General features: G+C 37.3%; 1 protein-coding gene across 1 annotated transcript; it reads left to right on the top strand.

Moving 5' to 3' along the window:
* The first annotated feature begins 1,275 nt into the window (after positions 1 to 1,275).
* uba6 (ubiquitin like modifier activating enzyme 6) lies at positions 1,276 to 24,030 on the top strand. Its single transcript, XM_052137423.1, has 33 exons — positions 1,276 to 1,388; positions 3,986 to 4,068; positions 4,292 to 4,386; positions 5,444 to 5,472; positions 5,766 to 5,860; positions 6,891 to 7,002; positions 7,840 to 7,920; positions 8,179 to 8,301; positions 8,449 to 8,572; positions 8,912 to 9,015; positions 9,114 to 9,176; positions 9,264 to 9,340; positions 10,208 to 10,274; positions 10,363 to 10,506; positions 10,587 to 10,654; positions 10,896 to 10,974; positions 11,450 to 11,530; positions 11,634 to 11,711; positions 13,116 to 13,297; positions 13,390 to 13,495; positions 13,581 to 13,670; positions 16,236 to 16,316; positions 16,397 to 16,525; positions 16,874 to 16,925; positions 17,039 to 17,102; positions 17,245 to 17,314; positions 17,453 to 17,524; positions 17,629 to 17,752; positions 17,853 to 18,046; positions 19,136 to 19,263; positions 19,369 to 19,456; positions 19,567 to 19,661; positions 21,651 to 24,030. Exons 2-33 carry the CDS (start codon positions 4,031 to 4,033, stop codon positions 21,799 to 21,801), a joined length of 3,084 nt encoding a protein of 1,027 aa, XP_051993383.1. The 5' UTR covers positions 1,276 to 1,388; positions 3,986 to 4,030; the 3' UTR covers positions 21,802 to 24,030.
* Positions 24,031 to 25,537: the final 1,507 nt, after the last annotated feature.

Below are 25,537 nucleotides of genomic sequence, written 5' to 3' on the forward strand. Positions count from 1 at the left end.
TAACTGACCACTAACCATAGTGTCTGTGACTCAACTGCTGGTATCAATTAAATTGATTTTGTTTCAGTCAATCATTAATCATTAATTCAGTCAATTATTTAAGGTAATGCATCTAATAACACTGAAATACAGTAATTTAAGCAAAACAGTCATTCATGATATGAACAAATGAAATTATATAACTCATAGCCTATAGATCATATTTGATCTAACAGATCTTAACTTCTGTTTATAAGGATATAAGCATTTTCCCGATCACCCAACTGGGAATTGCACATACTGTAGTCAACCAGAAATCATATACCATTTCATTGTTACAATACTGAGAGATCAAATCCAATCAAATCAAGTCCCTTTATTGTCACTCAACCATACACACAAGTGCAACAGTGGGTGAAAGTCTTGGGTGCAGTTCTGAGCAACATTGCCGTCATGACAGTGATGAGATACATACCAATTTACAATAAACTTCAGGTTTACACAACACAAAATATAAAATATACAGTAGGTTGTATTGTACTGTATTGACATTCAGGCTGTTGGTTGATAGTCAGTTGCCAATGTGTTGTTAAGTGAGAATATAATTTATGACAGTCCAGTGTAAGATGAGTAAAGTGCAGTGCTGATGTATATTGATCGTGAGAGATCAAGAGTTCAAAAGACTGATTGCTTGGGGGTCGGCTGGTGCGGGCCGCCTGCCTAAAGGTAGAAGTGAGAGCAGCTCATGGCTCAGGTGGCTGGAGTCTCTGTTGATCCTCCGAGCTTTTTTCACACACCACCTGGTATGTCCTGGAGGGAGGGAAGCTCACCTCCAATGGTGTGTCTGGCAGTTTGCACCACACTTTGCAAGGCTTTGTGGTTGTGGGCGGTGCTGTTGCCGTACCAGGCTGTGATGCAGCCAGTCAGGATGCTCTCTACAGTGCTGGTGTAGAACCGTGTGAGGATGTGGTGGTTCATTCCAAACTTCCTCAGCCGTCTCAGGAAGAAGAGGCACCGGTGAGCCTTCTCCACAATGGCCTCAGTAGGGACAGACCATGTGAGTTCCTCTGTGATGTTGACACAGAGGAACTTGAAGCTGCTGACTCTCTCCAGATATCACCTTCTTCATTCACTAAGGAAGGGAAAGCATCATGACTTTTCTTTATCAGGTCTCTTAGGGAAAAAAGCTGGCAAGATATATGATGACATTACGTTTATAAAAGAAACTGAATTAGTTAAAAGAAAATATATTTTTCTTTTCCGTTTTGTTTTTCTCCACTGTACTCCAATCCAGTCGGTGGCGGTAATGCGCATATAACCATGTTTCCAACCGCCATTTAATACCAAAGAAGAAGAAGAAGATAAGCGAAGAAGATGTGTACTGCTTCTTTCCTGGAGCAGATTAACAGGTAGCGTGTTCTCAGCTGTCTATTTACATTTTACTCTATATACCAATGTAAACCTCGACTCTTTGAAAGCAATAAGCCACCACATCTCTTAATCTGTATTAAACAGAGTCGTGCCAGCATATTTGGCTTTTCTGCTTTTATCTCAATAGACAACCTAATTTTGTGATGAGCTCAACTAGCCGGTGTGCTAATGTTACATAGATATGAGTAAGCAATATGATGCACTGATGATTAAATGACATGTTTAAAGCTCTGTGATTAAACGCGAGGTATGTTTTTGATGATGAGATAGGTTGTATATTTTAGAAGTTCATAAAAATCATTTATAAGCCGGTAGACTGAATGTGGAGGACATTAGACATGTGTCTGTCAGTGCTCAAACAAAGTGCTTCTTTTAAAATACATAATTTGTGGCTCTTTTGGTAGGAATGTGTGCGTGTTTCGTTATAATCAATTGCATGTGGTAAATGCTGCATGACAACGCATGAAACTGCATGTATTGGTTGTCGGGCATTATAGAGTCATTGCAAAGTGACTGAGATGGCTGTCCAGAGCTATTCATGATAGACCAGTGTACCTTTAGTTACACTTTGTGCTTCGTTTCTGAAGAGTTTGCCAGATGACAAGTAATATACAGTTTGTGACACAGCCAGGTCTATGAAAGCAGGTTGTCGGCATCTGCAATCTAACCTTTCTGCTCTGAATGCATAGATTAACCCTTGTGCGTCAATAAAAAAAATAAAAAAAACGTTTCTCAGAGGTAGCCTACTTAGAGAACGAAAATGTCTGTGTCAAAAAACTTCCATAATAATATTATGTATTTAATATTATTTTCCACTTTCAATCAGTTAATTTTTTTAACAACATCAGTCCTGATCATAACTACCAAATATGCATAAAATCAGGATTTTAACATTTTAAATGCCAGTTTGTTTACATAATGGCACTGTTTTTTTTTTTTTTTTACACGCACATAAACACAAGTTTCATACACACATACAACACACACTCTGACATCCATACCAACACACTCTCACAATTTTAGCTGCATCATTTATTCAATTGGCCTGCAGTGCTCTATAATACAGCAAACAGAAAATAGGGAAAAAGCATGTATTTGCTCCATAGGGTAAACATGAGAAAAATGGCACATTTTGAAGGCGGGGCTCCGGAATGAAAGCATAATATCATAGAATTCATGATTTTATGTTTAAATTGTACTGGGATCAAATATTGCCATTTTAATGGGTTTCAATGGGGACATTTTTGTCCTGAAGGTCCTGAGTGTAAATATTTTGTGTACACAGTGTATTATAGATGTATTATTGGAACTGAGGTTGAAACATCAAAATTCCCCCAAAAATACACACCTTTTGCAAAATTTATGCTGTTGGCATTAACAAAAACAATCAAACAAACTAAAATGAAGATGACAAAAATGTCCCTAAGGTCGCACAAGGGTTAAATCTTAAATTATGCATAGATTAAAGCATATAGCAAAGCAAATATAATGTGATATATGGTGATTATTATTATCAATTAAATAAATATAATTTTAATTAAAATAAATAATTCAGATAATTAAAATATATTTTGTATTATTGACCCAAATTGACCCGGTTGCTCGGGACGATAGTCACATGGGGTAACCTCCTCCTGGTTGTGATTTAAGTGGTTCTCGCTCTCAATGGGGCGTGTGGTAAATTGTGCGTAGATCTTCAGAGTAGCATGAGTCTCCACATGCTGTGAGTCCCCGCGGTGTCATGCACAACGAGTCACGTGATAAGACCCGTGTCTCAGAAGCAGAGGCAACTGAGACTTGTCCTCCACCATCTAGATTGAGGAGAGTAACCGTGCCACCACGAGGACCTAGAAAGTAGTGAGAATTGGGCATTCCAAATTTAGGGAGAAAATGGGATTTAAAAAAAAAGGGCTTTTCCGAGGACACGTGTGTCAAAGTGCAATCGTCCAACAGACTCTTTTCAAAGCATCTCTCTTTGGATGCATTATGTCATAAACAGCATTTTTAGGATGCTATGTCAAGTTATACGTAGTTTGAAACGTAGAAAAACACCTCTTAAGGCTCCTGGATTCTTATAGCTGCGTGTTGCCTGTAGAGCTGGAGTTGCGCTTACTTCCCCATGCTGACCGTGACTTGTAAAAACATGAGAGTAGTTGCTCAAGCTTAAAATCTCAGATGGTTGAAAAATTCCTTATTACGGCCTTGAATATGATTACTTTGTTAATTTTTTAGTAATCCATCTCACTATTTTTTTAGTAATCCATCACACTAAATGAATGCCTTAAATTGACCTAATTAACATTATTAGTCACATTACATGACATCAACCTGAAAAGATATGGAAACTAAGCCTTTTCTCTTACCTTTTAAAAGTCGATAAGCCTATTTATGTTGCTATCCTATCTATGCATGATTACATGGTTAGTTACATTTTATTATGTGCATTTTGCTCTGCTGTCCCTTTAGAAAAGACATTTGACCCACCAGTTGAGAACCATTGTTCTAAAGCTCAGGTCATGTTTCTCAGGTCTTCTGTAATCCAGCAGTGAGTTGAGGCTTTTTATCTCTCTTACAGCATCTTATAGAGGAACACCTGGACACCCCCTCTCCCCTTCCCACAATGGCCGACTCCATGGATATAGATGACTCTTTGTACAGGTAATCTGTGCATACTGGACCTAAAACACAGCTTTATCAAGCTGAATTTGAATGAAACCAAGACACACTTCCATTTCGGTCATATCTAGAATGAAATGAATTGTGAGGAAAAAACTTCAGAGCACCTAACAGCGTGTGTGTGCGTGTGTGTGCGTGTGTGTGCGTGTGTGTGCGTGTGTGTGCGTGTGTGTGCGTGTGCGTGTGTGTGTGTGTGTGTGTGCAGTCGGCAGCGGTATGTGCTGGGAGACAGTGCCATGCAGCAGATGGCCCAGTCTGCTGTGTTTCTCAGTGGAATGGGAGCTGTTGGAGTGGAGATAGGTGGGTGGTGCTAATGCTACTTTCTTACACCACTTTAAATTGTATATTATTATTATAAAAAAATGAAAGGAATAGGCTAATATGCCTTTTAAACTCAACCAAGCCAAATGAAAACAAAGACAAAAAAGTAGTGTGGAGACCGAATGTCTGAAATTACTTGTGAAAATGTGCCTTTTTTATTGTCATTTGTTTGAAATGATTGTCTGAATTTCTTAGCATTTAGTATGTATGTTGCTTTACTGACAAAATGCTCTGAACCTGGCACAGACTCCAACAGCTTGTGCAAAGCCTGATGATCCATGTTATGCCAGAATTATCGTTAACAAAATTCTTAATTTTTTTATTTTCAAAATTCTTAAAGATAGTTCATCCAAAAATAGAGAATTCTCTCATATACTTTCATGCCATCCCAAATGTTGGTAGGAAACAGATCAATATTTAAGTCCTTTTTTACTATAAATCTCCACTTTCAGAATGTGAAAGTGAAATTGGGGATTTATAGTAAAAAAAGGACTTAAATATTGATGTTTTTCTCACCCACACCGATCATATCGCTTCTGAAGATAAAGATATAACCGCTGGAGTCTTATGGACTACATTTATGCTGCCTTTATGTGCTTTTTGGAGCTTCAACGTTCTGGTCAGCATTCACTTGCATTGTACGGACCTTTGGATTCTGCTACATATTGTATTCATAAATACACAAATATACATTTACTTGTTTAAAATTACACTTACTTGTATATCTGTCTGTACAAATAATAATTTTGTAGATAATGCATAACTTATCCACACACTTCGTATTCTTGTGCACATACGTTTCTGCCTGTCATATCTGCTCTCACTTTTACTAAAAATTGTTAATTCAATTTCAGAGGATTGGAAAGTATTCTTGATTGAGAGATTCTTTAAAATCGTGACTTAGGATCTAGTTACTGATATTGTCTACACATTTTCTTCCATATTTGCTCTTTGATTCCTTATCCTATAAGTTCCATGTTTTGTACCTGGTGGTATTGACTTTTTATTGTAATTTGTTTCTGAATCTGTCATGCAGCAAAAAACATTGTCCTGGCAGGAGTGAAGGTAAGGGAAATGTTTGAATTCGTCCTCATTCTCGATCTGTGTTTTTGTTGATGTTGAGGCTTTACTTTCGTTCTGTGATTTTTCTGTTTTAGGGCATTCCTTTTTATTTTGGAATTGCATTAAATTCAACTTAATGTAATAGGCTGGATTTGTATTGTTATTTTTATTTGCTGTGACTGTATTGTACTTGTAGCTAACATTTTTATTGTAATAGTGAATTTGGACTATTTGCGGATTGGTTGCACATCCATTATCAGAGTGCGTTATGAGACTTTACGCATGTGTGTTTGAAGGGAGTCACCCTCCATGACTGTAAGCGATGTGAAGTTTGGGATCTGGGCACCAACTTCTTCATCAGAGAGGAGGATGTACATAGCCAAAAGAAAAGGTACACTATACTGTCCAAGCATAATACATTGCAACCAGAGTTCATGCTGACAAAGGGCTGCACATTTAATCAGATAAATTATCGAGTTTTCACCAACAGCTGCCACAATTTAAGTCCATTTAAGTCTACTCATGTTACATCAAAAGTTTCTTTTTCATTTTCTATTTAACATGTGTTTTTGCAGCTATTGAACATTGCAAATCATTCACAGACAAGTCTGTTGTCAATGTGTAGTTGACAATTTAGGTCATAAATATGGTGTGGAGGGGGTCTGGGTAGCTTAGTGGTAAAGATGCTGGCTACCACCCCTGGATTTCGCTAGTTCGTACTAAGTGACTCCAGCCAGGTCTCCTAAGCAACCAAATTGGCCCGGTTGCTAGGGAGGGTAGAGTCACATGGGATAACCTCCTCGTGATCTCTATAATGTGGTTCGTTCTCTGTGGGGCGTGTGGTGAGTTGTGCGTGGATTGCTCCACACGCACTATATCCTAAGATGTGCAGGTTGACGTTCTCAGATGCAGAGGCAGCTGGGATTCGTCCTCCGACGCCCGGATTGAAGCGAATCGCTACGCCACCATGAGGACTTAAAAAGCACATTGGGAATTGGCCATTCCAAATTGAGAGAAAAAGGGGAGACAATCCCAAAAAATATATAAATAAATATGGTGTGCCATTGATCCACCCAAAATAAGTATTTTAATGTAAATTCTATGAATCAAAACTGAATCGTAATTACAATATCAAGGGAAATAATCAACCATTATGATTGGTGTCATAACCATGCATCCCTAAATGGGCAATTGTGACACCAATGGGCAAATGGGCAATTGTGACACATGACACACTACAGTATATCTTCCTTGGCAGGTTTTCCAGTGCATAGTGCGTTTAAATTGAGATTAAACACAAAACAAGTTTTTATTCTATTAATTAGGAATTATTTGTATTATTGTTATGACCCTGTATGGAGTGGCTCTTGTTTTCTAGAATGCCCTGATTTTATCCACAATGATTCTTTCTTTTTTCCCAGGGTGGAGGCTGTCCATTCTCGAGTGGCTGAGTTAAATCCCTACGTTCAGGTCAGTGTGTCCAGTGATGTCCTGGATGAAAGCACTGACCTCAGCTTCCTGAAGAGATACCAGGTTTGTCTCAACTGAGACTCGTACCTTACCACGCCATAGTGTTTTTGAACAGGATCAAATACATCTAGCATCTTGCTTGTACTATTTAAAGGAACTGTTCACCCAAAAATGAAAAATCTCTCATCATTTACTCACCCTCATGCCATCCCAGATGTGTATGACTTTCTTCAGCAGAACACACATGAAGATGTTTAGAAGAGTATCTCAGCTCTGTTGGTCCATACAATGTATGTGAATGGGTGCCAACATTTTGAAGCTCCTAAATCCACATAAAGGTAACATAAAAGTAATCCATTAAACTCCAGTGGTTAAATCCATGTCTTCTGAAGCGATATGAAAGGTGTGGGTGAGAAACGGATCAATATGAAGTGCTTTTTTCTTCACTTTCTCCTGTTTTTGATGATTCATACATTCTTCATGCATATCGCCCCTAATGGACAGGGAGGAGAATCTATGACAAAAAATGACTTAAATATTGATAATTTTCTCACCTACACCTATCATATTGTGTTTGAACACATGGATTTAACCACTGGAGTCTAATGGATTACTTTTATGCTCCCTTTGTGGCACCCATTCACTTCCGTCGTGAGGACCTACAGAGCTGAAATATTCTTCTAAAAATTGTCATTTGTGTTCTGCAGAAGGGAGGAAGTCATACACATCTGGAATGGCAGGAGAATGAGTAAATCATGAGAGAATTTTCATTTTTGGGTGAACTATCTCTTTAAATGATTTACCTTTATTCAGATTTTTTTAAACCATAGTGTTCTGTCTTGAATTATTAACTATAGATTAATCTGTATGTTCCTATCATATGTGTGTTTATTTCCTCAGTGTGTAGTATTGACAGAAACAAATCTGAGCTTACAGAAACAGATCAACAATTTCTGCCACTCTCAGCAGCCTCCTATCAAGGTAGAGTCATTCCCCAACGCACTTCTACTTGAAGATGGATCTCTGTTTGGATGCTTGAATACAGATTAAAAAAAAAAAAACCTCTGTAATCAAACCGATTCACAATTGTGCAGTGATCTGATTGATTCAGGATCAGTCTTTATTTACCCCTGGGAGATGTATAGACAGACATACATCAATAAGAATTCATTTCTGTAAACCCAGCTAGCATGATAACAGTAGTTTCATGGATGTGAAATCATTGTTTTTTTGGTGCAGTTCATTGGCTGTGATGTCTTTGGGATCTGCTCACGAGTGTTCTGCGATTTTGGGGACGCGTTTGAGGTGTCTGACCCTACAGGAGAGGAACCAAAAGAAATTTTCATCCAGAACATCAGCCAGGTAATTAAAGCACCGTCCTGCTTCTCTTTTCATTTGATCCTACCCATAGTCTTCTGGTGATCAGAGATTTCTTTACCAATGCGCAGATCTGAGAAGTGTAAATCTATAATACCCTATTATAACTTCCTGTTTGAAATCCAATCATAGGAGTGCCCTGGGGTGGTGACGTGTTTGGACAGTCGAACTCACGGCCTCCAGACAGGGCAGAGTGTGTTTTTCAAAGAGATCAATGGCATGAGTGAACTCAATGGAACCACACATGAAATTACAGGTACAAACACAAAGTCTTCACACACATAGTAAATAGACAGTTGAGTACATGTATAATATTGGTCCACAAGCAGTCAAATTTGCCTAGGATTTCACTTAGCTTTGTGTGGTTCGCTTAACTTTTGTCAAGTTGTGTCATTCTGCCTCATTTGTCCAGCGAATTGTCCAGTATTCATTGGCTACGCTTTGAAAGATCAAAGGAAAATGGGGTCAAGCTATTTATCTTTTTTACTCTGAGTGCCCTGTTGCTATGCTTGACTGCCATTATAACATTCTTTGGGCAACTTTGATGTCATGTTAAAGGGTCTTAACTTATCTAACGCTGTTTGTGTGTGTTCAGTTCTTTCCCCATATAGTTTTGCGATTGCAGATACCTCATCTTTCCAGCCGTATGCTCATGGAGGTCTCTTTCGCCTGGTCAAGATACCCACAACCATCAGCTTTGTATGTCAACACCTCTAATCCCTTCAGTTGATCTGTTTGATAGTGGTGACATACAGTATAACGAGCAACTGTTTCCTCTGTCTGTTGTGTGTTTGTAGGAGACGATGGAGCAGCAGATATCTGACCCTCAACTCCTCACTCCAGACTTCAGCAAACCAGAGGTCAGAATCACAACCTCTTTCATTGCTGGAGTCCATTTACTGTTGCTGCAGTTACTGACAATAGAATCTGTATTCATTTTAAATAAGGTTCCTCTACAGCTCCATACAATCATGTTGGCTATGGATGCTTTCTTGGATCAGCACGGCAGACTTCCCAACATTGGGTAATAACATTCATTTTATCTCTGTATTTCAAAATCTTGTAAGCTGCCTATAGTAACATTATTTTGGGGCATCATGATAACAAATGGAGTCTGGGTAAGAAGCTTACTAGGTTTTCTCACCAGGGTCCTATAGCATAACTTGTAGAGCATGGTGGTAGCTGCACCAAGCTCATTGGTTTGATTTCCAAGGAACTCACATAATGGTAAAATGTACACATTGAATGTTGAATGACTTTGAATAAAGGCGTCTGCTAAATGAATACATGTGTTACATTTAAGATGCCATTATGATCAGTTCTGTGATAATGTCTATGTACAAGGGAAGCAACGATATGAAAATATTGGGCCGATAGCCTTATAAGGTTTAGTAGTGGCAGTGGCGTAGTGGGCTAATGCACACAACTGTTAATCAGAAGGTCGTTGGTTCGATCCCCACAGCCACCACCATTCTGTACTTGAGCAAGGCACTTACGTACTCCAGGTTGTTCCGGGGGGATTGTCCCTGTAATAAGTGCACTGTAAGTCGCTTTGGATAAAAGCGTCTGCCTAATGCTTAAATGTAATTGTAAATCGCGCAAGGCCATGTTGCGATTTTAATCTTAATTCAATCATTCATGCTGCATTAATAGATTACAGATGTCTCAGAAGTCAAAGTCTGCTGGTTTCAAAGCGTTTTGGATGATTCCCCTCATCATGTGATGTAGCCTATAACTAAGTGCTGCTTTCACAAGTGTCACATACTTTTATGATGGTATTGAGCATTAATGTGACCACGAGAAAGAAGAGTAATTAAATATTACGAGTTATAATGATTGACATGACGAATAATAATGATTCTAATGTATTCTTTGTCCCCGCTGTATGTAGTTGTTTGCAGGATGCTGATCTGCTCCTGAAGTTCACGGAGGAGATGAGCAAAACACTTAAAAACAAAGTGAGATTTTATTTTTACAAGCATTCACAGTCAATTCCTGTTGCACATATCGTCACACATTTTTCTTTGAAATGTGCGTGTTTGTCAGGTGTGTATAAACGAGGATCTGGTGAGGTGTGTGTCACGCTGTGCGAGGGGCTGTCTCTCTCCTCTCGCGGCTGCGGTGGGCGGTATCACTAGTCAGGAGGTGCTAAAGGCTCTCACTGGAAAATTTGCACCACTTAAGCAATGGGTAGGTCAAAAGACAGCGGCTCTTTTTGGTCTTGATGTATATATGGCATTGATATCATCTTTACATGCGTGTCTATATAGTTTTATCTAGATGCAGTGGAGGTGATTCAGCCCCTTCAGTCTCTCTCTGGTGAGGAATTTGCCCCTAGGTAAGCTTCACATCAAATAATGAGCTTCATTATCTGTTGTTAGTTTAAATGAGTAGTTTGATCAGCGTTATGTTGACTTAATAAATCTTAAGAGTTCCAAATATTAAGTTAGTAATCATGTGTCATGTAATAAGAACTGAGCTGATTTGTTACATGAGGATTGTTTATTAAGGGCATAGAGTGCCTTTTCATTTTTGGGTAAACTAATCCTTTCAATGTCTATTTTGACATGTATTTGTAGGGGTGATCGGTATGATGCACTGAGGGCGTGTATCGGCCAATCACTGTGTTTGAAATTGCACAAGTTTCGTGTCTTCATGGTGAGTGTAAGAGGGGACAGACTGAACTAAAATAATTATTTTAATAATTATGTGTTGAAAACCGATGTCAGGAACTGCCCGCATTGAGTTTGATTCGTATTTTGATAGATTGTTCATCTCGTTAATGATATGATGCAACAAGCCATGCTGTAGTTTATGTAAAAACATTCTCCCCTACTAAATGTCAGCCAGTTGTGCAGTCCTCCAATAACGTTGGAATGACCACTAGGGACTTGCAAGATCCAGTTGTGGCTGGTGGTGTGAACAGGTCTTGCCTATAGTTGACTCTGCATATAAGCCATGATAAAATAATTCATTTTAACATTGAAGAAATTACACACTTCAGCTTAAATACATATATACTATATAAGTGCAGACCAAATAAAATAAAAAACTACACTTACTTTCACTTTCTATGGATATAATGTAGACAAGTGTTACACTGCTGTTTGATTGTCTAAATATGTGCTTGTAGGTGGGCTGTGGTGCTATTGGCTGTGAGATGCTGAAGAATTTGGCACTGTTGGGAGTGGGATTGAGCAGATTTTCAGGAGAGGTGGGCTATACACCTGAAAGAAGCTTAATGGTTTTTCCTTCTTGTTTACATGAGTAATGGAATGTTAGTATAATTCTTTTAATATGTTTAATCTTTTTTTTAGATTTGCATCACCGATCCAGATTTAATTGAGAAATCTAACCTTAATCGGCAGTTTCTCTTCAGACCTCACCACATTCGGGTACCTCTTTCATACCTTTGTCATCTGCTGCTCCAGGCATGCAATGAAATGGCCCTGTTTACATTTGGTATTAACATCTGTCTCAGTGTGGTCAACCAAGACCGGTACAGTTGAAGTCAGAAGTTTGCATACACTTAGGTTGAGGTCAATAAAACAAATGTTTTTGTTCAAAAGAAATCAGCCAAGACATCAGAAAAAACATTGTGGACCTCCACAAGTGTGGTTCATCCTTGAGAGCAATTTCCAAATGCCACGTTCATTTGTACAAACAATAGTACACAAGTATATACACCATGGGACCATGCAGCCTTCATACTGCTCAAGAAGGAGACACATTCTCTCCTTGTGATGAATGTAGTTTGGTGCGAAAAGAGCAAATCAATCCCAGAACAGCCAACCTTGTGAAGAAGCTGGAGGAAACAGGTAGACAAGTATCTATATCCACAGTAAAATGGGTCCTATATCGATTTAACCTGAAAGGCTGCTCCGCAAGGAAGAAGTCACTGCTCCAAAAACACCATAAAAAAGCCAGACTACAGTTTGAAAGTGCACACGGGAACAATAACTTAATTTTTGGAGAAATGTCCTCTGGTCTGATGAAACAGAAATGTAACTGTTTGGCCATAATGACCATCGTTATGTTTGGAGACCAAAGAGAGAGGCTTGCAAGCCGAAGAACACCATCTCAACCATGATACATGGGGGTGGCAGCATCATGTTGTGGGGGTGCTTTGCTGCAGGAGGGAATGGTGCACTTCACAAAATAGATGGAATCTTAAGGAAGGAAAATTATTTGGATATATTGAAGCAACATCTCAAGACATCAGCCATGAAGTTAAAGCTTGGTTGCAAATGCGTCTTCTAAATGGACAATGTCCCCAAGCATACCTCCAAAGATTTGGCAAAGTGGCTTAAGGTCAACAAAGTCAAGATATTGGAGTGATCATAACAAAGCCCTGACCCAAATCAGCAGATCTGAAAAAGCATGTGTGAGCAAGAAGGCCTACAAACCTTACTCCGTAACACCAGTTCTGTCTGGAGGAATGGGCCAAAATTCCAGCAACTTATTGTGAGAAGCTTGTGGAATGCTTACCAAAAGGACTGACCCAAGTTAAACAATTTAAAGGCAATGCTACCAAATACTAACAAAGTGTATGTGAACTTCTGACCCACTGGGACTGTGATGAAATAAATAAAAGCTGAAATAAATAATTTTGGTTGCTTAGGAGATCTGGCTGGAGTCACTTAGCATGTCCTGGATTTAAACTCGCGATTCAGTGTCTTTACTCACTGAGCTACCCTTTAGAACTGTCCACATGTCAAAATGCAAATTATATTAGCGATCTCATTTAATTATATTTTTACTGTCCTGATGTTCTCCCCATCTTCCATGTCTCTCTGTAGAAGCCAAAAAGCACTACAGCAGCAGAAGCTACATTAGAAATAAACCCAGAGCTGCAAATTGAAGCTCATCTGCATAAAGTGTGTCCTGCTACAGAGGACATCTATAGCGATGCTTTCTTCTCCCTTCTCAACCTGGTGGTCACTGCACTGGACAACGTGGAGGCACGGAGATATGTGGATAGGTAATCCTGTGACATCACAAAACTGTTTCTCATATAGTGCATTTGTGATGTTTTGCACATTTTCAATGGTTGTTTTTTCTTCTAAATTGCAGTCGAAGTGTATCCAGTCAGAAAGCTCTGTTAGACTCCGGTACCATGGGTACGAAAGGACACACCGAGATCATCGTCCCAAACCTCACAGAGTCCTACAACAGCCATGTAAGTGTGTGTATACATGGGGCAGGCTGTGTGCCATTTCATGTGTTTGTTTTTGTGACATGACTGATGTTTTTATGTTTCTTAGAGAGACCCACCAGAGGAGGAGATCCCGTTCTGCACTCTGAAGTCTTTTCCTGCTGTTATTGAACACACCATACAGTGGGCCAGAGACAAGGTCAGTAAACACACACCCACACTCCCTTATCAGCCATACAGAAGTAGTTTGGGGATCTTCTATGAAACTGTAGCTTGCCACGCTTCAAGCCACTCAGTGTTTTAAGGAGTCTAAATACTGTTCTTTAAAAAGTTACTAACAAACCATACCTACCTACATAAAAGCTATTTAAATTAGCTATATAATAGTATTTATCTTACTTAGGGTGACAACATTCAATGGATAAATTTACACTAAATACAACTAATAACAATAGAAAACTAATTTAAGTATCCAACTCAATATTTTTCTATATAAAGACCCAAGGACTTCTGCATATGGAATGGATGAATTGTTTATTTACTTGAACCATCTGAACAAACCGATACACTAATATGAAATGTGGGGGAGGACAATTTTGGAGAGTGCATTTGAATATTACTTCAGTAAGCTTGTTTGTTTTTTACTAGGGCTGTCAATTGTTTGACATTTTAAATCAAATTAATTACATGACACTCCGATTAATCGAATAAATTGCAATTAATCGTATATATATTTATCAACTGAGAAAGGACCTCAAATAGAGATCCTTCAATATAAATTATGCATAATTGTAATTATAGATTTTCAAATGGAAAAATATTGTATTATTGTGGCAGACAAGTAAATAATTAATAAGACAATACAAAAAGTTGCTTTAGAAGTCAATATATTGTTTATTTTATTCCCATATCAATGAACAAGCCTACAGTCAACAGTAATCCATTTAGCATTGAGTTCCTCAATCTGTCCTGCTCTCACTGGAGCATCTCTTTTGGTTTTCAGTGTCATAAACGCTGCATTTCTAGTAAGATAAACCGATATATTGGTTTTACCGATTAATCTGTGCTATTAAATGCTTTTTGTAACTATTGTTATCGTCAAAAATATATGCCGATAGTTGCAGATAGTTTTTTCTTCATTTCATCATTTCAAAATAAGAGTCCCTGGTGTGTTTTTCTGGTTACTTTTGGTTGAACAATAAACTGCCTCTGGGATTTTATTCATTTATGACTCTTTTTTTGGTGCCTTTCATAGTAAGGAAAGAATAAGCAAATTTTGGGGCATTCTATAAATCAGTTTTAAAAACTATCGCCGATCTATCGCTTATCGGCAAAATACACTATCGTCGGCCTCTAATTTCTAGGATGATGTGTCAAGTTAAAAGTAGTTGAAACATTGAAAATCGCGTCTCGAGATCCCTGTGTTCTGTTGTTCTTCACCCAGCTGTCAAGAAAGCATCATGTGACTGGCACACATTCTGTGGCTGCGTTGCTTGAGAGGTTCATGGAGCCGCTTAACCTGTTGATACGCAATTCCCCCGCGCACGGTGGTGACGTCACTGTGCTTACATTTAATATATCATTTTCAGTCTATAAATGTAATTAATGTTAACAAATTATACATCTTTTCAAAGGTCTAATGGTTCAACATTGATATCCGATCTCTGTTTCACAATAGCAATTTAGTTATTTGTGCCAGGAGTACAAATGAAAACATGCAATTTCAAAACGGGACTTCATACCTTTGTTATGAAAACGCGATCACCAGATGAATCCAGTTCAAAACACTTGGGTCAATTGTCCATGACAAGCATTCATTGAAAAACACCCAATAGCACTTTTTTCCATAAAAGTGATAAATCTGAGAAATATTGATATAATCTCCATTGTTTACATGCGATCTCACCTGGATGAATTACCCTTCATCATCGTTCTTCAACACACTATTCAGTCTGAGCAGCATTCATGTTGTAAAACTGTATATGATCTTATATATTAGAGCCTCATAAACAAAATGAGCCGTCTCCAAAGTCTATTTTTAAATATGCGGCGTTGTTTTATTCATAATAGCCGAGCCGTGCAGTTAGATTTTGTCTCGTCTTGAAAGGCGGAGCCTTAATTTTACTCTGTACTCTTCCAGCGATTTTACAGAGATAAAAGCTTGCAGGAACCTCATTTTTTGTGAGATCATCTTCAAATTTGAAACGTAACTTCTTTAGACTTGTGGCTTTGCGAACATTGTATTTCTGTGTTGTCTTGCCACTTTTATTATTGTTTTTTTAGATTATAAAAACATGTTCAGCACAAAATATTTCCATTACTATAAAATTCAGCTTCTCTAACTTTAAAAAAATAACAACATATATTAATTCTGATAGTTGGGAAATAAAGCACAAAGTGTCTTCTTTCAAAAGATACTACAACTGTGTCCATACTCCAAACGGTCCAGTAAATACAGTACAACCATTTAAGTTCAGGTATGTCATTTTCATGGTTTGTGCTCAAAAAGGGGGTGCGTATCAACAGGTTAACTGCCCTCTACTGATGCAGCTCCTAAAAACACATGTGTTTCAAGCTTGAATTGCTCCCATAATAGAAAACAACTTGCAAACCAGTCAGAAAGACCTCATTGTATGTCTACTTGGAGCTCTTAATAGCGTTTGAAGATATGAGTGTTCTGATTAGTGTGTGTGTGTGTGTGTGTGTGTGTGTGTGTGTGTGTGTGTGTGTGTGTGTGTGTGTGTGTGTGTGTGTGTGTGTGTAGTTTGAAAGTGCTTTCTCCCACAAGCCCTCCGTTTACAATATGTTCTGGCAGAGACATTCGTCACCTCAGGATGTGCTACAGGTGAGAATATATACTACACACTTTTCTAATCTCCCTAGTTTTGCCTTGTGATGTCATCTAACTTCTGCTTGTGTGTGTAGAGGATGATGGCTGGGGAGAGTATGGAAGGATCATTTCAGGTCATTAAGTTGTTGAGTCGGAGACCCACTCAATGGGATCACTGTCTATCCCTTGCACGCCTCAAATTTGACAAGTACTTCAAAAGAAAGGTATGGAAATGTAATAATGTTATAACACTTCGTCTGATTTTACAGAGAACCCACTTGAAAAATAACAGTCCACTGTTGAATTGCTTCTAATAATTCTAAAGAAGCAATTCTGCAGTGGACTATTATATTTCCAGTGGTTTCCAATGAAATCTGATATTCGATCATCTCTAAAGCATGACCAGTACAAAGAACATGAATGTTCCCAGGGCCAAGGGATTTGAATCACTGTAGGTGGTGTTTATAAAATAGTAATAACATAGTAATACATCCTCATTGACAGAAATGTTTATGTAATATAAAAATGGAAGTAATATTGTACAACATGCCACTTTTACATGAATATTTCAGGCATTACAACTACTGCACTCATTTCCACTGGACACACGACTAAAAGATGGCAGTAAGTGAACATGCTTAATTCACTCATGCAGAGAAGCTGCATTATTAATCACCAGTCTAAAGATCTGGCACCCATATCTTTTCCCATCTAAAGTGTTTATCCAATGTTTTCAGGTCTGTTTTGGCAGTCTCCTAAACGGCCGCCTTCTCCTATAGAGTTTGACCTCAACGACCCACTGTGAGTATGAAAGTAAAGATCTTTATAGATTGTCATTCACAGCAGCAGGCGTTCACTTTCAATGGGTTGAACACAGAAATAGAAAAGAAGTGATGTTAAGATGTGTGGAAGTTTTTAATGAGAAAATGTCTCTTCCTTTTAGGCATTTCAGTTTTGTTGTCAGCGCAGCTCGCCTTTTTGCTGGAATTTATAATATTCCATACTCAGAAAAGGTAAAAAGCAAATTTCACACGTGGGTATATGTTCATTTTTCACCTGTGTGGAACTAAAATCTTGAGTTGATATCTAAAGTCTTCACCTTTTGCTGTTCCGTTTAAACTGAATCATCTATGCTCTTGAATCATTCATAGAGTTTTTCCTTCGAGGCAGTATCAAGTGTTTTAACTGCAGTGGAGGTTCCCGAATACAAACCAGCAGAAAAGGTGTCTGTTTAAATATAGTCCGTATTTTTCTCTGGTGTAATGGCGCAGAAATCGCATGCTTTTCCTTTAAGTCAATCACTAAGTTTGTGTATGTTCTGTGTTAGCATATAGAGACAGATGAAAATGTTAAGAAGCCTGATCAGATTAAAGTGACAGTGAGCAGTGATGAGGAGAGAGAGGCGATCTCACAGCTACAGGAGGCCATCAACTCCAACTTCATATCACCTGGTGTGTTGATACACATCCACAATCATATTCTCATGCATTGCACATAACAGCTGTAGGAACCAAACCATGCAATCCAATTTTTTCCTTCGTCCATCTTTAGAGAGGTTACGGATGAATCCATTGTACTTTGAAAAGGATGATGACTCAAACGGACACATGGATTTTGTAGCAGCAGCGTCTGCCCTTCGAGCTCATATGTACGCCATTGAGGCTGCTGACAGACTACAAACTAAACGGATTGCTGGCAAAATCATCCCTGCTATCGCCACATCTACAGCTGCTGTTGCAGGACTGGTCAGAGAGAAGAAAATATTTCGATTATTTCTATATCATTCACTCACACAGTTGTTTTATACACTAGCCTCAAAAGGTAGGCAGACATTTAAGCCACAATTAAAGGGATAGTTCACCCAAAAATAAAAATTCTCTCATAATTTACTCACTGTCATGCCATCCCAGATGTATGACTTTCTTTATTCTGTAGAATACATATTATGATTTTTGCAAGAATATTTCAGCTCTGTAGGTCCATACAATGCAAGTGAATGGGTGCCAAATGTTTGATGCTCCAAAAAGCACATAAAGGCATCATGAAAGTGATCCATACGACTCCAGTGTTTTAATCCATATTTTCAGAAGTGATATGATATGTGTGAATGAGAAACCGATTAATGTTTAATGTAAAAAACTTAAAATTCTTCTCCCAGTCCAGTAGGGGCTGATATGCATGAAGAATGTGAATCACCAAAAAACACAAGAAGAAGAATGTGTAAGTGATCTGTTTCTCACCCATACCTGTCATAACACTTCTGAAAACATTTATTTAACCACTGAAGTCCTATGGATTACTTTTATGCTGACTTGTGTGATTTTTTTATTTTTTTTTTGGAGCTCCAAAAATGTGGTACCCATTCACTTGCATTGTATGGACCTAAAGAGCGGAGATATTCTTTTAAAAATCATAATTTGTGTTCTGCAGAAGAAAGAAAGTCATGCACATCTGGGATGGCCTGAGGGTAAGTATATGATGAAAGAATTTTAATTTTTGGGTGAACTAATCCTTTAAAATACAAAATCAAACTAATTGGCTTTCATTGTAAAGAATGATAGCAAGTACATTTTCAAACAAATCATTTTACAATAGGAAATTTGCTGGGTTTCATATTCAAATTAGAAAACAATTGATATATTGTTCAAAATTTAGACAAAGTATTTAAACACTTTCTGGTCGAGCAACTCTAGCATCATTTTGTTTGCAGGTGCCACTTGGTTTTATTTTACTTTTTATCTAAAGCAAAAATTTGCATACATTTTTTAATTGTAAATTAATTGTCCATAAATTGACATATGCTTTAAGATTATTTAACTGTTGGCTTTGTGTAGGTGGCAGTGGAGTTGATAAAAATTGCTGGTGGTTATGGATTTGAGTCGTTTAAAAACTGTTTCTTCAACTTGGCCATTCCGGTCATGGTCCTCACAGAAACAGCTCAGGTCAAGAGAACCCAGATCAGGTAATGGCAAAACGCATGCATTTAAACTTTTGAACATCTCGTATTTCGTACAAAATGTGTTTAATAACTTTATTTCGTGCCTCTTTTTTTTTTTTTTTTTACTAGAGATGATATCTCCTTCTCTATCTGGGACCGCTGGACAATCTTTGGTCATGAGGACTTCACATTGTCTGATTTCATTAGTGCGGTTAGAGTGAGTAACACTTGAGCTCCCATATCAAATGTGTTAAACGCAGATTAATAATCTGTTCGCATTTATTAAAAATGAATTATTGAATTACTTGCTTTGCACTTGGTTTTCAGGAAAAGTATGGAATTGAGCCCACTATGGTTGTTCACGGGGTGAAGATGCTCTATGTGCCGGTTATGCCAGGCCATAACAAAAGACTCAAACTGACGTAAGGCCCAAGAATAAATACTATACTACTTATATATGTGTGGAAGGAAAATTCAGTCATCCTTTACTCAACCGCATGTTGTTTCAAACCTGTATGACTTTCTTCCATGGAACTCAAAAGGAGACATTTTAAAGAGTGTACTTGTCTTTTATTCAATGCAGTTACGAAAAATAGGGACTGGAGTTTTCAAGTTTCAAAAGAGAAGTCTTCTGAAGCTTTGCGAGCAACCGACCGAAATATTAGTCATCATTCACTTATAATCTTCACCTCCAGAGAGCTTCAATCTACTACGACCAGATCATTGAGTCAGTAACTTAAACTCGAGAACCTGATTAACTAGAGATGAGACGATATATCGAACTTCGATATATCACATCCCAAAAAAATTATTAACCATATTGAGGCAAAACTTGATATATTGAAATTTACAAAACAATTTCGGTCCATGTGATTTTATAAATGAAATTACCAATTTTTTCTACACTGTTTACAGGGTTCACACAAGGTGCTTAAAGTGCTTGAATTTAGCTTTTAAAAATGTAAGTTCTGGAATACCTGGAGAAATGCCTTGTTTTGTTGAAAAGTGCTTGAGATTAAAATGGACCATTTGCTCCGTGTAATGTGTGTCCGTCAAAGATGAGATCCCGCACTCCATTTTCAATGAATAATGTGTCTTAATATCCTTTCCGTTCTTTACAGTCAGATAAAAAGTAAAAATAAATATTAATTTTAGTCACACAGCATACACACAGTTCCACCTTCTCTCTTGTTAATAAAACGGAACAGCTGTGTACGAGTAGTCACGTTGAACTCTTAAAGTGACAGTACTATTTTAGCACTTGTTGTACAAATGTATATAAAATCAATGTTGTAACTTATAAATTGTACACATTATTACAATCAGTTTTATATACAATAATACTTATATATAATTTATATTTATATATATTTAATGATTATTAATTAAATATTAATTTATAGAATTTAGAAATGTTATATTTTTAAAAAGTAATTATAATAATGATGACAAACACATTATTAAAAAATAAAAATATACACTTTCAAATACTTTTTCAGAACAGGTTCTGTTCTGTTGCTTGTTCTGCACCTCATCAGCCTGAATGTAGCCCACTATTTTTTAAGGCTTATTTGTTTGTGAGCTTTTTTTTTTAGAGAAAGATACAGTATATGAGAAACTCTTATTATTTAAATTGTGTATTAAATAACTTTATTTTGAGGAGAAATTATAATGTGCATTTTGCTCAAACATAGATCGATAGATAGATAGATAATACAAAAATGCAATTTTGTTACACTTTATCATTTAAGTGTTATAATATCGAATCGAGATTATATTGAACCATGAACCTCATATCGTATATTGAAACGAATCATGAGAACCATATTGTCCCATCCCTACAATTAACCAAATGATTTAAGAGATAAGACTCAAAAGAATGATTCCTTCATGAATCGAACCCCATAACTTCTCATGTACGTGCCAAGAGGAGCTAAGACGGATGTCAAGATTTTCAGTGAATAATGACTTAAATTGCAAGAAACCTTTTAAGTTAAGAAAACTCTTAGTTATAATGGCAATGCTGTTGTCAGCTAGGGTTTTCTTAACTTACAGGGTTTCTTACAGCCGGCTGCTGTTCCTCACACAAAGCCAGAAAACTCTGTGGCTTCAAAAGATTTGTATATATAAAACACACAAGTCATATGGACTACTTTTATGGTGCTTTTACATCCTTATTGAAGCGTCAAATCTCCGGTCCCCATTCTTTTGTTGTTGCATGGCAATAAACAACCAGTACATTGTGCTCCTTATGTGTTACACAGCAGAAAGAAAGTCTTACAGGTTTGAAATGACATGATGGTGAATAAATAATGACAGTTTTCATGTTTGAATAATTCCTTCAAGATGAAATTTAAACTCTTATGTAGTTCCATAACAGTAAACCTGTTTCTCTCCACCTATCTCTACAGCATGCATAAACTGATCAAACCCTCATCTGGCAGAAAGTATGTTGACCTCACCGTATCATTTGCCCCCGAGGCAGATGATGATGAGGATCTGCCCGGCCCCCCAGTGCGCTATTACTTCAGTCAAGAAAGCCAGAGCGATGAGACTGCCTGACACACATGCACACACAATCACAGAGTCTCCCCTCTCTTGGCCTGTGGACCACAAGTGGAGTAGCACTTGATCTAAATCAATGTACATATGATTTTTTTTTTTTCTATTTCTTTATTGCACAGCATTGTCTGTGCTGATGCCTTAAGATAATTATATTGTGCTTCAATGTGACTATAATAATGATTATAATGTTAATGCTCAGAAGAGTAAAAGAAAAGGAAGTGTTTACATGATTTCCCCAGGGCTTCTTGTTACTCTTTGTTTGTCTCTTAGACTGGGAGAGGACTCTGTTCAGTGTAAGTCACTGGAGGGCTTATAAGAGATAAAGATTCATCTTGCTCTTCTGTTGGGATGCACTGATTGTTTATTCATTGAAATATCCCTAGCATTTTAATGACCTATAGATACTAGCACCTATAATGTTATCGGTGCATCCCTACTCTCAACAGTAATTTATTTGCACATGACTAAATGTTTTGGGAGGATATTGGGGTTTAATAAGTTGTCTGTCAATGTAAGCAATGTTAACGCCAAAGATTTTGCTTCTGGTTTAATTTCATCAGCAGCTGCATTCAGAAGTTCTTCGCAACTTCACAAGTCTCATTCGAGTTTGCTGCTGGAATCGAGTTATGACAGAAATTGAGTCTCTTAAACTGATCTGTCCTGTGTTGGACAGTTTTGGCTTAACTATGCTGCAGCAACTATTAAGTCTATACAAAAACCAAGTACAATTTTTCTTAGTTTGTGTTGACATAGTTGCTGCGTTTTGCATTTGTAAGACAGTATGGATGTCAGGATTTTTCTTTCCTTCATTATGGTAGATTTAAAGGAAATTGATTCTGTTGTCACAAATACTATGACAGTTCCACACCTTTGTAACAATCCAGTGTAGGAAGGGTAATAAGAGTGGTAAAAATGCATTCTTAACAGTGCCACTAGGTGGAGCTATAGTTAATACATTATCTTAGCAACCATCTACACCGGTCTATTGCTATCAGCTGCTTAAAGGGTTAGTTCACCCTAAAATTCTCTCATCGTTTGCTCACCCTAATGCCATCCTGGATGTGTATAACTTGTATCACAAATTAAGATTTTTGGAAGAATATCTCAGCTCTATAGGTCCATACAATGCAAGTGAATGGTGGCCAGAACTCTGAATCACCATTAATCGCATAAAGGCAGCATATAAGTAATCCATACAACTCCAGTGGTTAAATCCATATCTTCAGAAGCGATATGATTAGTGTGGATGAGAAACAGATCGATGTTTAATGTTAAATCTCCACCTTTTACCAGTCCCTACCAGTAGGTGGCAATATTCACGAAGAATACAAATTTTCAAAGACGAAATAATGTGGAAGTGAAATTAATTTGGATATTTATATTGTAAAAAGGGCTTAAATATTGATGTGTTGCTCATACACACTTATCATATTGCTTCTAAAGACTGAGTCTTTTTTTATGGGTTACTTATATGCTGTTTTAATGCGAATTTCGGAGATTGAACGTTCTGGCCACCGTTCAGTTTCATTGTATGGACCTACAGAGATGAAATTTTCTTCTAAGTGTCTTAATTTGTGTTCAGCATAAGAAAGAAAGTCAGACATAACTGGATTGGTATTAGGGTGAGTGAATTATGAGAGAATTTTCATTTTTGGGTGAACTATTCCTTTAATGTCCTTTCATTCCTGCGACGTGAACATTTTGGCGACAAATCTTGGTTGTGACTCAACATAATCACAATGATATAGACATTATCCCTCACATTGTTTCATTCATATTACCTGAAGTCCAGCCTGCATGTCAGCAGGAAAAACAACCTTTTCACAAGTTCCTCAATACATCTGCAGCCGTTTTGATGTCATGCAATCCTTCTAAAGTGTCCTTGAATATGTATATCTGAGTTAGCCAAACAGTTAATACATGAGTGGCTGGCAATAGTGATGGGAAATCACACACACATGGTCATAAAACTTAATCTAACCCCAAACTTTGAGATCACAGTGAATATCTTTTAAAAAGTATTAAAACATTTTCTATTTTGATCCCTTTAAAATGGCTTACCTTCAGATGCACAGAATACTCTCATGATGTCTAGCACTGATTTTATCAAAAACATGGTGATTTCTAAAGGCGTTAAACCAGTGGTTCGAAGATGATGTAATATGCTGTCATTGTGACCACAGTATTCAATAAAGTCCAATAAAATCACTAATTTTAAGTCAAGTCAAAATGGCATTTATTAAGATTTCCTCTTTTATTTCATTTATTCTTTATCTGTAATTGTTGTTATGCATAGTATCTTAAACATGCTATGACAGCAGATAATACATGCATACAGTATAATCCTCATATAATACCATTTCAAAAATATAGCCACAAGGAGTAAACAATATGCGTTTTAGGATGATACAATCGCTTACTAACCTGTGTATAAGAAATAAAGAGGGGAATAATTGGTTAAAAAAGTGCAGTTCTTACCTTTAGAACTAGAAGTTATTTCTACCTGATCTGTTCCTAATACTCAGTAAATTGTAACACAATGTATTCAGATTGATTCAGTCTTATTATTCATATTATGATTACATTATTTAGTCACATATTACCATATAATCTGAACTAACTAAAAATACTTACATTTCAGCAAAATACATCAAAACTTACTTTAAACTCCTTTGATAATCCTCAGAGCAGCTTAATCTTATATACAGTTTTGCATGTGCTTTTCATACTAAACCAATTCTTAATTCTGGGTACATAGAGATTTATATGCAATCTTTCAGTCAGCATTGGAACAGTATTGCAACATGTGTCTATCTTTCTAAAGTGTGTAACACACTAGTTCAGACAGAGGAGACCTCTGGAATTCAATTTATCCTGGAGTGTCAAATAAACTAGCTTGGTGCAGTCTGTGAGGTCAAGGTTCACACCAAAAGTCTCTCCCATCCCCCTATCTCCCATATATAAACAGCACAGATGGTTAATGGGTATCTTGTTTAACATACACACTGATACTTGCACCTCTTTCTCCTCCTGTGCTTTCTTCTCTGGAGGAAGATGGTGTAACAGCATTTCAGTCTAGACATAGGACAGCTGTTAGTTCCTTAAAGGAATAGTTCACCTAAAAATTTAAATTCTCTCATCATTCACTCACCCTCATTCCATCCCAGATGTGTATGACTTTATTTATCTGCTGAACTCAAATGAAGATTTTTAGAAAAATATCTCAGCTCTTTTGGCCCATACAATGCAAGTGAATGGTGGACAGAATTTTGAAACTCCAAAACGCACATAAATCAGCATAAGTAATGGTGGTTAAATGTATATCTTCAGAAGTAATATGATAGGTGTGGCAGATCACTTTTACATTCTTGTGTTTTGGTGTTTCACTTTATTAATGCATATCGCCCCCTACTGGGAAGAGAGAAGAATTTCAAGTGAAAAATGATTTAAATATTTATCTGTTTCTCACCCACACCTATTATATAAATTTTGAAAATATGGATTAAAACACTGGAGTCGTATGGATTACTTTTATGATTCTTTTATGTGCTATTTGGAGCTTCAAGGATTTGGTCACCATTCACTTGCATTGTATGGACCTACAGAGCTGATACATTCTTCTAAAAATCTTCATTTTGAGTTCAACAGATGAAAGAAAGTCATACACATCTGGGATGGCGTAAGGGTGAGTAAATGATGAGAGAATTTTCCTTTTTGGGTCAACTAACCCTTT

The sequence above is a fragment of the Xyrauchen texanus genome, chromosome 11 (assembly GCF_025860055.1).
Source record: "Xyrauchen texanus isolate HMW12.3.18 chromosome 11, RBS_HiC_50CHRs, whole genome shotgun sequence".
NCBI lineage: Eukaryota > Metazoa > Chordata > Actinopteri > Cypriniformes > Catostomidae > Xyrauchen > Xyrauchen texanus.